The sequence below is a fragment of the Pecten maximus genome, chromosome 4, assembly GCF_902652985.1.
Source record: "Pecten maximus chromosome 4, xPecMax1.1, whole genome shotgun sequence".
Taxonomy (NCBI): domain Eukaryota; kingdom Metazoa; phylum Mollusca; class Bivalvia; order Pectinida; family Pectinidae; genus Pecten; species Pecten maximus.
The window spans coordinates 1,485,616-1,500,224 of NC_047018.1; the positions used below are offsets into that span (position 1 = coordinate 1,485,616).

Below are 14,609 nucleotides of genomic sequence, written 5' to 3' on the forward strand. Positions count from 1 at the left end.
AAGTGATGTATGAGTTATGGTATTTACACACGCGCCCTGGAGTGATGTGTAAGTTATGGTATTTACATGCGCGCCCTGAAGTGATGTGTGAGTTTTGGTATTTACACACGCGCCCTGAAGTGATGTGTAAGTTATGGTATTTAAATGCGCGCCCTAAAGTGATGTGTAAGTTATGGTATTTACATGCGCGCCCTGAAGTGATGTATGAGTTATGGTATTTACACGCGCGCCCTGAAGTGATGTGTAAGTTATGGTATTTACACGCGCGCCCTGAAGTGATGTGTAAGTTATGGTATTTACAAGCGCCTTGAAGTGATGAGCTAGTGATGGTGTTTACACACGCGCCCTGAAGTGATGTGTGAGTTAAGGTTTTTACACGCGCGCCCTGAAGTGATGAATGAGTGATGGTATTTACACGCGCGCCCTGACTGAAGTGATGAGCTAGTTGTGGTATTTACACGCGCGCCCTGAAGTCATGTGTAAGTTATGGTATTTACACGCGCGCCCTGAAGTGATGTGTAAGTTATGGTTTTTACACGCGCGCCCTGAAGTGATGTATGAATTATGGTATTGACACGCGCGCCCTGAAATGATGTGTGAGTTATGGTTTTTGCACGCGCACCTTGAAGTGATGTGTGAGTTATGGTATTTACATGCGGGCCCTGAAGTGATGTATGAGTTATGGTATTTACAGGCGCGCCCTGAAGTGATGTGTGAGTTATGGTATTTACACGCGCGCCCTGAAGTGATGTATGAGTTATGGTATTTACATGAGCGCCCTGAAGTGATGTGTAAGTTTTGGTATTTAAATGCGCGCCCTGAAGTGATATGTAATTGATGGTATTTACACGCGCGCCCTGAAGTGATGTGTGAGTTTTGGTATTTACACACGCGCCCTGAAGTGATATGTAATTGATGGTATTTACACGCGCGCCCTGAAGTGATGTGTGAGTTTTGGTATTTACACACGCGCCCTGAAGTGATGTGTAAGTTATGGTATTTACATGCGCGCCCTGAAATGATGTGTGAGTTATGGTATTTAAATGCGCGCCCTGAAGTGATATGTAATTGATGGTATTTACACGCGCGCCCTGAAGTCATGTGTAAGTTATGGTATTTACACGTGCGCCCTGAAGTGATGTGTGAGTTATGGTATTTGCACGCGCACCTTGAAGTGATGTGTGAGTAATGGTTTTTACACGCGCGCCCTGAAGTGATGTATGAGTTATGGTATTGACACGCGCGCCCTGAAGTGATGTGTGAGTTATGGTATTGACACGCGCGCCCTGAAGTGATGTGTGAGTTATGGTATTTGCACGCGCACCTTGAAGTGATGTGTGAGTTATGGTATTTACACGCGCGCCCTGAAGTGATGTATGAGTTATGGTATTTACACACGCGCCCTGAAGTGATGTGTGAGTTATGGTATTTGCACGCGCACCTTGAAGTGATGTATGAGTTATGGTATTGACACGCGCGCCCTGAAGTGATGTGTAAGTTATGGTATTTACACGCGCGCCCTGAAGTGATGAGTGAGTTATGGTATCTACACGCGCGCCCTGAAGTGATGTGTAAGTTATGGTATTTACACGCGCGCCCTGAAGTGATGTATGAGTTATGGTATTTACAAGCGCGCCCTGAAGTGATGAGTGAATTATGGTATTTACAAGCGCGCCCTGAAGTGATGAGTGAATTATGGTATTTACAAGCGCGCCCTGAAGTGATGTGTAAGTTATGGTATTTACACGCGCGCCCTGAAGTGATGTGTAAGTTATGGTATTTACACGCGCGCCCTGAAGTGATGAGTGAATTATGGTATTTACACGCGCGCCCTGAAGTGATGTGTAAGTTATGGTATTTAAATGCGCGGCCTGAAGCGATGTGTAAGTTATCGTATTTACACGCGCACCCTGAAATAATCAGTGAGTTATGGTATTTACATGCACGCCCTGAAGTGATGTGTGAGTTTTGGTATTTACACACGCGCCCTGAAGTGATGTGTAAGTTATGGTATTTAAATGCGCGCCGTGAAGTGATATGTAAGTTATGGTATTTACATGCGCGCCCTGAAGTGATATTAATTGATGGTATTGACACGCGCGCCCTGAAGTGATGTGTAAGTTATGGTATTTAAATGCGCGCCCTGAAGTGATGTGTAAGTTATGGTATTTACACGCGCGCCCTGAAGTGATGTGTAAGTTATGGTATTTACACGCGCGCCCTGAAGTGATGTGTAAGTTATGGTATTTACACGCGCCTTGAAGTGATGAGCTAGTGATGGTGTTTACACACGCGCCCTGAAGTGATGTTTGAGTTAAGGTTTTTATACGCGCGCCCTGAAGTGATGTATGAGTTATGGTATTTACACGCGCGCCCTGACTGAAGTGATGAGCTAGTTGTGGTATTTACACGCGCGCCCTGAAGTCATGTGTAAGTTATGGTATTTACACGCGCGCCCTGAAGTGATGTGTGAGTTATGGTATTTACACACGCGCCCTGAAGTGATGTGTGAGTTATGGTATTTGCACGCGCACCTTGAAGTGATGTATGAGTTATGGTATTGACACGCGCGCCCTGAAGTGATGTGTAAGTTATGGTATTTACACGCGCGCCCTGAAGTGATGAGTGAGTTATGGTATCTACACGCGCGCCCTGAAGTGATGTGTAAGTTATGGTATTTACACGCGCGCCCTGAAGTGATGTATGAGTTATGGTATTTACAAGCGCGCCCTGAAGTGATGAGTGAATTATGGTATTTACAAGCGCGCCCTGAAGTGATGAGTGAATTATGGTATTTACAAGCGCGCCCTGAAGTGATGTGTAAGTTATGGTATTTACACGCGCGCCCTGAAGTGATGTGTAAGTTATGGTATTTACACGCGCGCCCTGAAGTGATGAGTGAATTATGGTATTTACACGCGCGCCCTGAAGTGATGTGTAAGTTATGGTATTTAAATGCGCGGCCTGAAGCGATGTGTAAGTTATCGTATTTACACGCGCACCCTGAAATAATCAGTGAGTTATGGTATTTACATGCACGCCCTGAAGTGATGTGTGAGTTTTGGTATTTACACACGCGCCCTGAAGTGATGTGTAAGTTATGGTATTTAAATGCGCGCCCTGAAGTGATATGTAAGTTATGGTATTTACATGCGCGCCCTGAAGTGATATTAATTGATGGTATTGACACGCGCGCCCTGAAGTGATGTGTAAGTTATGGTATTTAAATGCGCGCCCTGAAGTGATGTGTAAGTTATGGTATTTACACGCGCGCCCTGAAGTGATGTGTAAGTTATGGTATTTACACGCGCGCCCTGAAGTGATGTGTAAGTTATGGTATTTACACGCGCGCCCTGAAATGATGTGTAAGTTATGGTATTTACACGCGCCTTGAAGTGATGAGCTAGTGATGGTGTTTACACACGCGCCCTGAAGTGATGTTTGAGTTAAGGTTTTTATACGCGCGCCCTGAAGTGATGTATGAGTTATGGTATTTACACGCGCGCCCTGACTGAAGTGATGAGCTAGTTGTGGTATTTACACGCGCGCCCTGAAGTCATGTGTAAGTTATGGTATTTACACGCGCGCCCTGAAGTGATGTGTAAGTTATGGTATTTACACGCGCGCCCTGAAGTGATGTATGAGTTATGGTATTGACACGCGCGCCCTGAAGTGATGTGTGAGTTATGGTATTTGCACGCGCACCTTGAAGTGATGTGTGAGTTATGGTATTTACACGCGCGCCCTGAAGTGATGTATGAGTTATGGTATTGACACGCGCGCCCTGAAGTGATGAGCTAGTTGTGGTATTTACACACGCGCCCTGAAGTGATGTATGAGTTATGGTATTTACATGCGCGCCCTGAAGTGATGTGTAAGTTATGGTATTTACACGCGCGCCCTGAAGTGATGAGTGAATTATGGTATTTACACACGCGCCCTGAAGTGATGTGTGAGTTATGGTATTTACACGCGCACCCTGAAGTGATGTGTGAGTTATGGTATTTACACGCGCACCCTGAAGTGATGTGTGAGTTATGGTATTTACACACGCGCCCTGAAGTGATGTGTGAGTTATGGTATTTACACGCGCACCCTGAAGTGATGTGTGAGTTATGGTATTGACACGCGCACCCTGAAATAATCATTGAGTTATGGTATATCTATGTGCGCCCTGAAGTGATGTTAAAGTTGTGGTAATTATATGCGCGCTCTGAAGTACTATGGTAATTATGGTAATAATTAAGCGTCCAATATGAGTCTTTAAAATATATTGATGCAATGTCGATTGTTATGAGGACTGTCATATCGTCTGTGATATTGACTGTAATGAGGACTCTAATCGATATCAATATTGACTGTAATGAGGACTCTAATCGATATCAATATTGACTGTAATGACGACTCTAATCGATATCAATATTGACTGTAATGACGACTCTAATCGATATCAATATTGGCTGTAATGACGACTCTAATCGATATCAATATTGACTGTAATGAGGACTCTAATCGATATCAATATTGACTGTAATGTCAACTGTTATGTCATATGTAATATTGACTATCGTAGAAACCTTAATTAAAATATATGTATTAATACAAGGGGAATTAAACAAGTTTGAAGTAAAAATATATAGGCATACGGCAGTGTGGAAAATTATATATATATAGTCCTTCATTTCAAGTGACATCTGGTAAATAGAAAATATACTCAGTCGCAAAACTAACGTTTTCAGATTAGACTAATAATAATTCAGAGTTAAGAAGTTTGTACATCAAGCCGTATTTTTATCGCCGCCCCTCTGTATTCAAGTTACCTGAATTATTTGCAAGTAAAAATGTTAAAACTTAAAGAAATTTCAGTAAATACCTAATGCATGCTTCGTCCAAAAGAATATATCTACTCAATAACTAATTTGCGTTAGACAGCATTTGTCAAGTTTCGTTATTTAGTTTGCTTTAGAGAGTGTGTTATATACATGTGTGTAATGGTATGAATTATAATTATATCGGTTGTGTTCTCCGCCATCTTGTTCAAATGAATTGTAATGTACGTTCATGTATTATGCAATTCCTATATGTTGTGCTACATTCGGAAATAAACTAAACTGAAACACAATACATACTCAATGTCAATTAATACCATCAGATTTACTGAGCTGTCCAGTTATTTCTATAGTCGGTGTTTCAAACGGTGTCCTATTGTACAATGTGTTCGACAATGACAAGGATTTCATTAACTTAACCTAAAGTGTAGATTATTACATACAGACCTACATATACATACATACATTTAATAAGAAAGGCACTACTTATAAAATGCAGACTCAATCTGTCTATTATAGAAAAGCGGTGACTGTGTGCTCTAATTGTACCTGTTTACTGGACTTTAATTAACCAATCAATTGTTCCTGCGGATTTGTTGTATACACGTGTGGACACACATGTAGCGTTAATACACACACAAACCCTCACACACATGTATACGTAGTTGATATGTATACGCTTTCCATACATATAATGTTTAAAAAAGGTATGGACATAACGTGTAGTAGATGGACACTACTGTTGTCATTGGTTCTACTCGCTGTACTTGGAGTTTGTTGGGTTTTGTATGCAGTGACAGGTAGGTGCTCCTCAGTTCTACACAACCTAACACGTACTAGCCGTTATAATTCTGTCTACGTTACAAATGCCTTATATACAGTGTAGACACCAGACAGCTATTTGTTAAAGATAGTATTTTCTTTTTTATTTGAAGGGGACCGGGGATCATATTTCAGTTTTTACTGGTATTAACACGCTTGCGGTTCAGATAACACACTAACGATACCGTATTTTGAATTGATCTAACATCCAAGATTTACAATATTGATTGTACACCTCCTTTCGATTTTAACATTTGTTGTGGCCCATTTTGACCATCCCGACTTTTTTACTCAATATCCACACTTTCAATCATTACGGTTCTGTGATACTTTGATTTTTTCAGTAACACACGGCAAGAAAATACATCACCCCCTCTCAATGACTTTATTGGCGGAGCCTTCACCTACTCAGCGACAGGTAATATATAGGCTGTGTATAACACATACAATCCACTAAAGCTACCGTTGTTTTCTTTTTGTTTTAATCCTTTATTATTCTATATCTTTCTTTATCGTTGTTTATCTTCCTTAATGTTAAAATTTCATCATTTCATTGACAAATCATTTATCTCAGACATTTTCTTCAGATTGGTCAAATTACATGTGAATATATTTACATTCCTAATGTGGTTTGCTGATATGAACATACCAAGTGAAAGCAACAAACATATGACCATGAATACACTATGAAAACCGTATGAAAACATTGTCTCTCGTGCAAATCACCTGATTAATCGGGTCATATTAATACGCCATCGACAGTAAGACAGGAAGAGTAGCTTCCCTTGGATCGATAACGTTGGTACGAGATAAGTGTTAAAAATATTGAATGATTGTATTTAATATTATTTATTTTAATACTTCTTTCTTTTTGTTTTATACAAAAATTAACAAAAAAGACCGGAAAATGCGGAACGACATTAAAACAATGGCGTGGTGCATAGGCGGGATCTCCCGACTGTTCTAATAATTTGGCGTTTCGTCGTATACATGACAAATTTTTCTTTTTAATAAAATTTCTCGTTTTCTCGATATAATTTTTTTAAATCAAGGTTATGTAAATATAGCTAGCTACTAGTATTCATAGCCGCAATGAAAATTAAAAAAATCTATTCAATCCATACATGAATACCACTACCAGTACTGTTGTTTATGTGTGTGACTACAATCTGTATACCACTACCAGTACTGGTGTTTATGTATGTGACTACAATCTGTATACCACTACCAGTACTGGTGTTTATGTGTGTGACTACAATCTGTATACCACTACCAGTACTGGTGTTTATGTGTGTGACGTGTCTGTATACCACTACCAGTACTGGTGTTTATGTATGTGACTACAATCTGTATACCACTACCAGTACTGGTGTTTATGTGTGTGACTACAATCTGTATACCACTACCAGTACTGGTGTTTATGTGTGTGACTACAATCTGTATACCACTACCAGTACTGGTGTTTATGTGTGTGACTACAATCTGTATACCACTACCAGTATTGGTGTTTATGTGTGTGACTAAAATTTGTATACCACTACCAGTACTGGTGTTTATGTGTGTGACTACAATCTGTATACCACTACCAGTACTGGTGTTTATATGTGTGACTACAATCTGTATACCACTACCAGTACTGGTGTTTATGTGTGTGACTACAATCTGTATACCACTACCAGTACTGGTGTTTATGTGTGTGACTACAATCTGTATACCACTACCAGTACTGGTGTTTATGTATGTGACTACAATCTGTATACCACTACCAGTACTGGTGTTTATGTGTGTGACTACAATCTGTATACCGCTACCAGTACTGGTGTTTATGTGTGTGTTACTACAATCTGTATACCACTACCAGTACTGGTGTTTATGTCTGTGACTACAATCTGTATACCACTACCAGTACTGGTGTTTATGTGTGTGACTACAATCTGTATACCACTACCAGTACTGGTGTTTATGTGTGTGACTACAATCTGTATACCACTACCAGTACTGGTGTTTATGTGTGTGACTACAATCTGTATACCACTACCAGTACTGGTGTTTATGTATGTGACGTGTCTGTATACCACTACCAGTACTGGTGTTTATGTGTGTGACTACAATCTGTATACCACTACCAGTACTGGTGTTTATGTGTGTGTGACTACAATCTGTATACCACTACCAGTACTGGTGTTTATGTCTGTGACTACAATCTGTATACCACTACCAGTACTGGTGTTTATGTGTGTGACTACAATCTGTATACCACTACCAGTACTGGTGTTTATGTGTGTTACTACAATCTGTATACCACTACCAGTACTGGTGTTTATGTCTGTGACTACAATCTGTATACTACTACCAGTACTGGTGTTTATATGTGTGACGTATCTGTATACCACTACCAGTACTGGTGTTTATGTCTGTGACTACAATCTGTATACCACTACCAGTACTGGTGTTTATATGTGTGACGTGTCTGTATACCACTACCAGTACTGGTGTTTATGTCTGTGACTACAATCTGTATACCACTACCAGTCCTGGTGTTTATGTCTGTGACTACAATCTGTATACCACTACCAGTACTGGTGTTTATGTATGTGACTACAATCTGTATACCACTACCAGTACTGGTGTTTATGTATGTGACTACAATCTGTATACCACCACCAGTACTGGTGTTTATGTGTGTGACTACAATCTGTATACCACTACCAGTACTGGTGTTTATGTCTGTGACTACAATCTGTATACCACTACCAGTACTGGTGTTTATATCTGTGACTACAATCTGTATACCACTACCAGTACTGGTGTTTATGTGTGTGTGACTACAATCTGTATACCACTACCAGTACTGGTGTTTATGTGTGTGACTACAATCTGTATACCACTACCAGTACTGGTGTTTATGTGTGTGACTACAATCTGTATACCACTACCAGTACTGGTGTTTATGTGTGTGACTACAATCTGTATACCACTACCAGTACTGGTGTTTATGTCTGTGACTACAATCTGTATACCACTACCAGTACTGGTGTTTATGTCTGTGACGTGTCTGTATACCACTACCAGTACTGGTGTTTATGTCTGTGACTATAATATGTATACCACTACCAGTACTGGTGTTTATGTATGTGTAACTACAATCTGTATACCACTACCAGTACTGGTGTTTATGTATGTGACTACAATCTGTATACCACTACCAGTACTGGTGTTTATGTGTGTGACTACAATCTGTATACCACTACCAGTACTGCTGTTTATATATGTTATTCCAAACAAATAAATATGTTCTACTAGATAAAAAATGATGAATGTTTCTTGCTTTCAAACACTGTTTCATGTTCAATATAAGAACCCTCTAAAAGAAAACGGAAATATACATAAGTAGACATTATATTGTCTTCTCTCTTAAATTAGATATGATATTGTCCTAGCAATAGGTGGATTTCTTCATCATAATTCATTACTTGCCATCATTTAGATAGAGGTTACACAACGAGTGGTTTTTAGATATGGAATTTCACATTCGTAAGTTATTTTTTAAAGTGACAAAAGACACGAGCTTTAGTGAAATAATTTTCATTTCCAATAATCACGAGTCGTCTGACCTGTTTCTACCAGAATAATGTCAAAAGGAAACGTGGCCAAGTCTAATTTCGAATATGCAAATAAGGTGTACCGATGACGGCCGAGACTCGGTGATGTGACGTCATTCGATTATTGATGACGTTAATAACAACTGCAGTTCGGGTCAAATGTCACCCCGTCAACCAATCAAAACGAATTCGGAGTTTATGCTTCATGTGGTATAAACTGAATGTTATTCAACAGTTGTAATGATTATTTCATGCCTTGGGAGTTGAATAACACCCACATATTGTGGTAGAATGCACGTTAACAATGTGTCTATCACTTGCCTCTATCTACAAAATGTAACGTTCAATCGAATATAATCGGCTTAAAATGATAAGAACAGAAAAAAAATGACATGAATGTTTTTTTATGAAGTTGATTGTTCTCTATTTTACAGAATGCCCAATTTGTAATGGCTGAACGAAAATCAGTGTTAATGAAGATGTGCAAGAAAAATCATACTTACAGCCTTCCGAACAGACACCATATGATTTATAATTACTACAAACATTTACTGTATTGTAAAGCGACAAAAACAGGATCGACTTTCTGGGGAAGGCTGTTCCTTCAAATAGACAGACATCGGGTTGCCAGTCCGTTTGGCATCAAACCCCAAATTGGAGTTACCAATGTAATACCCTCTATTAATGAATGGAAACGTTTTGGTTCAATCTTGAAAAAATCCAATAAGTTTCTTTTTTCTCGTCACCCTTTAGAACGGTTATATTCAGGCTATGTTGATAAAATGTTTTCACCGAATCCATTCTACTGGAGCTCTTTGGGTGTATACATAGTTAAGACATTTAGGTATAATTCAAAAACGGATTGCGGGCATGATGTGACATTTCCGGAATTCCTCCAATATGCGGTTCATGCTGAAAATACGAACACCAACTGCGACGTACATGTGACGTCATTATGGAAGTCGTGTTCACCTTGTCATGTCAATTATGACGCCATAGGCAAGATGGAAACATTCAAAGAGGACACAGAATATATTCTGGACAAATTCGATTTGACACCTTACAAAAAAGTGCTGAGTAATACTTCCGAGATCGCTGTAGATGACGCAATGTATGATACGGCTCAGGCTTACACATACATGCGTTCTAAATCTGCTGATTGTATTTCAAAACATAACACCGCAAAAAGGATATGGATGAAGCTAAAAGCTAGAGGATTAATCGCCATTGATATACCTGTTCCAAAGAACATGTACTATAAAAGCGAAAAAGAAGTGTATAAAATATTGAAAGATGCGTATTCAGAATCTGTCCTTAGGTTGGGACGTGAAGGGTTAAAAAGACAACAGAATGCTTTATATCTAGAAACCTTAAAACGAATACCACAACAAATGCTTTCCCAGGTAGAAAAAGCATACCACATGGATTTTCAAATGTTTGGATATGACCTGAAATTCGAAGAAATCTTATACAATTCTAAAAATTCCGATTTTTATTCTATCATTGCTAGCTTTTTCTGACATCAAAACACCTTTACATCATCATCATCATCATCATCATCATTATTATCATCATCATCATCATCATCATCATCATGTGTCCCTGTTACATGTGTCCCTGTTACACGTGTCTCTGTTACATGTGTCCCCGTTACACGTGTCTCTGTTACATGTGTCCCTGTTACATGTGTCTCTGTTACATGTGTCCCTGTTACATGTGTCCCCGTTACATGTGTCCCTGTTACACGTGTCTCTGTTACATGTGTCCCCGTTACATGTGTCCCTGTTACACGTGTCCCTGTTACACGTGTCCCTGTTACACGTGTCCCCGTTACATGTGTCCCTGTTACATGTGTCCCCGTTACATGTGTCTCTGTTACATGTGTCCCCGTTACTTGTGTCTCTGTTACATGTGTCCCCGTTACATGTGTCTCCGTTACATGTGTCCCCGTTACATGTGTTCCCGATACATGTGTCCCCGATACATGTGTCCCTGGTACATGCGTCTCTGTTACATGTGTCCCCGTTACATGTGTCCCCGTTACATGTGTCCCCGTTACATGTGTCCCCGTCACACGTGTCCCTGTTACATGTGTCCCTGTTACATGTGTCCCCGTTACATGTGTCCCCGTTACATGTGTCCCCGATACATGTGTCCCTGGTACATGTGTCTCTGTTACATGTGTCTCTGTTACATGTGTCACTGTCACATGTGTCCCTGTTACATGTGTCCCTGTTACACGTGTACATGTGTCCCCGTTACATATGTCCCCGTTACATGTGTCCCTGGTACATGCGTCTCTGTTACATGTGTCCCCGTTACATGTGTCCCCGTTACATGTGTCCCTGTTATATGTGTCCCCGTTACATGTGTCCCCGTTACATGTGTCCCTGTTACATGTGTCCCTGTTACACGTGTCTCTGTTACATGTGTCCCCGTTACATGTGTCCCCGTTACATGTGTCCCCGTTACATGTGTCCCCGTTACATGTGTCCCTGTTACATGTGTCCCCGTTACATGTGTCTCTGTTACATGTGTCTCTGTTACATGTGTCCCCGTTACCTGTGTCCTTGTTACATGTGTCCCCGTTACATGTGTCTCTGTTACACGTGTCCCCGATACATGTGTCCCTGGTACATGTGTCTCTGTTACATGTGTCCCCGTACATGTGTCTCTGTTACATGTGTCCCTGTTACACGTGTCCCCGTTACCTGTGTCCTTGTTACATGTGTCTCCGTTACATGTGTCCCTGTTACAAGAGTCCCTGTAAACTGACTTATTCATTTGGCGCACAATTTCCCGTCTCAAATTGATGTTAAGTAGAAAAATGTTGTACAGTTGATGTTTTTTCAGTGACATGTTTCCGGTACCAGGATGGTAGGATACAAATGGACGTGACTCTGACTCAAGCTATGACTCTGGCTCAAGCTATGACTCTGGCTCAAGCTATGACTCTGACACAGGCTATGACTCTGGCTCAGGCTATGACTCTGACTCAGGCTATGACTCTGACTCAGGCTATGACTCTGACACAGGCTATGACTCTGACACAGGCTCTGACTCTGACTCAGGCTATAACTCTGACACAGGCTACGACTCTGACTCAGGCTATGACTCTGACTCAGGCTATGACTCTGACACAGGCTATGACTCTGGTTCAGGCTATGACTCTGACACAGGCTATGACTCTGGTTCAGGCTATGACTCTGACTCAGGCTATGACTCTGACTCAGGCTATGACTCTGACACAGGCTCTGACTCTGGTTCAGGCTATGACTCTGACTCAGGCTATGACTCTGACACAGGATATGACTCTGACTCAGGCTATAACTCTGACTCAGGCTATGACTCTGAATCAGGCTATGACTCTGACACAGGCTATGACTCTGGTTCAGGCTATGACTCTGACACAGGCTACGACTCTGACACAGGCTATGACTCTCACTCAGGCTATGACTCTGACACAGGCTCTGACTCAGGCTATGACTCTGACACAGGCTATGACTCTGACTCAGGCTATGACTCTGACTCTGACACGGGCTATGACTCTGACACAGGCTATGACTCTGACACAGGCTATGACTCTGACTCAGGCTATGACTCTGGCTCAGGTTATGACTCTGACACAGGCTATAACTCTCACTCAGGCTATGACTCTGACTCAGGCTATAACTCTCACTCAGGCTATGACTCTGACTCTGACACAGGCTATGACTCAGGCTCAGGCTATGACTGACACAGGCTACGACTCTGACACAGGCTATGACTCTGACTCAGGCTATGACTCTGGCTCAGGCTATGACTCTCACACAGGCTATGACTGACACAGGCTATGACTCTGACTCTGACACAGGTTATGACTCTGACTCAGGCTATGACTCTGACTCTGACTCAGGCTATGACTCTGACTCAGGCTATGACTCTGACACAGACTATGACTCTGACTCAGGCTATGACTCTGGCTCAGGCTATGACTCTGACACAGGCTATGACTCTGACTCAGGCTATAACTCTGACTTAGGCTATGACTCTGACTCAGGCTTTGACTCTGGTTCAGGCTATGACTCTGACACAGGCTATGACTCTGACACAGGCTATGACTCTGACACAGGCTATGACTGACTCAGGTTATGACTCTGACACAGGCTATGACTCTGACTCAGGCTATGACTCTGACACAGGCTATAACTCTGACACAGGCTATGACTGACACAGGCTATGACTCTGACACAGGCTATGACTCTGACACAGGCTATGACTCTGACACAGGCTATGACTGACTCAGGTTATGACTCTGACACAGGCTATGACTCTGACTCAGGCTATGACTCTGACACAGGCTATAACTCTGACACAGGCTATGACTGACACAGGCTATGACTGACACAGGCTATGACTGACACAGGCTACGACTCTGGTCCAGGCTATGACTGACACAGGCTACGACTCTGACACAGGCTATGACTCTGACTCAGGCTATGACTCTGAATCAGGCTTTGACTCTGACACAGGCTATGACTCTGACACAGGTTATGACTCCTGCTCAGGCTATGACAGACACCGGCTATGACTCTGATTCAGGCTATGACTGACTCAGGTTATGACTCTGACTCAGGCTATGTCTTTGGCTCAGGCTATGAATCTGATACAGGCCACGCCAATTTTTATGCGTCTTTTGCCAAGGGTGCGTCATTATGACGACATAATATTTGTACATGTGGCGTCAGATTTCATAGTTATTATGTGACAGCGTGATGTATGTTTATATTGTGTAAGAATGATATTTTGGATGTTTGTATATATATTTATATTGTGTAAGAATGATATTTTGGATGTTTGTATATATATTTATATTGAGTAAGAATGATATCTTGGATGTTTGTTTATATATTTATATTGTGTAATAATGATATCTTGGATGTTTGTATATATATTTATATTGTGTAAGAATGATATCTTGGATGTTTGTGTTATGGAAGGTCTTGATGTAAGGAACCTAAGATGAAAGATAGTGGTGCGACGAACCTTAATGCTGTGTGTTACCTGTACAATATGTAAGAATGTTTGGAATGTGAGTACTTTTAGTCACATGACATCAACGGACATTTTTATTGGTCATAGCTAACAACTGCATGGTTTTAAACTTGACTAATTTCACTCAGCACCAAAATATTGAAGATACATGTTTTTTTTATGGTGTTTGAACTAGATTACTGAGTTTTTAACCATATATGTTCCATTATCATATGTATATTCTGTAACGTTTCTTCAGAATATTGGCATTCTATAAGGTTTAAATAATTATTTGATTATTTAAACACGATATGCTTATTAAATGTAAAACAAAGGATGAAGT

At 40.9% G+C, this 14,609-nt stretch overlaps 1 protein-coding gene across 1 annotated transcript; it reads left to right on the plus strand.

Moving 5' to 3' along the window:
* Positions 1-10,257: 10,257 nt before the first annotated feature.
* Positions 10,258-12,989, plus strand: LOC117324837 (clumping factor A-like). The gene is made up of 2 exons (XM_033880665.1): positions 10,258-10,364; positions 12,164-12,989. The coding sequence occupies exons 1-2, from the start codon at positions 10,258-10,260 to the stop codon at positions 12,987-12,989; spliced, it is 933 nt and encodes a 310-aa protein (XP_033736556.1).
* The last annotated feature ends 1,620 nt before the right edge of the window (positions 12,990-14,609 follow it).

Bases quoted from the DNA above. Each gene is read 5' to 3' on its own strand.
- LOC117324837 (XM_033880665.1), top strand. From the start codon at position 10,258: ATGGAAACATTCAAAGAGGACACAGAATATATTCTGGACAAATTCGAT. The intron at 10,365-12,163 runs GTATGATACGGC...CTCTGACTCAAG, and splicing joins ATCGCTGTAGATGACGCAAT to CTATGACTCTGGCTCAAGCT.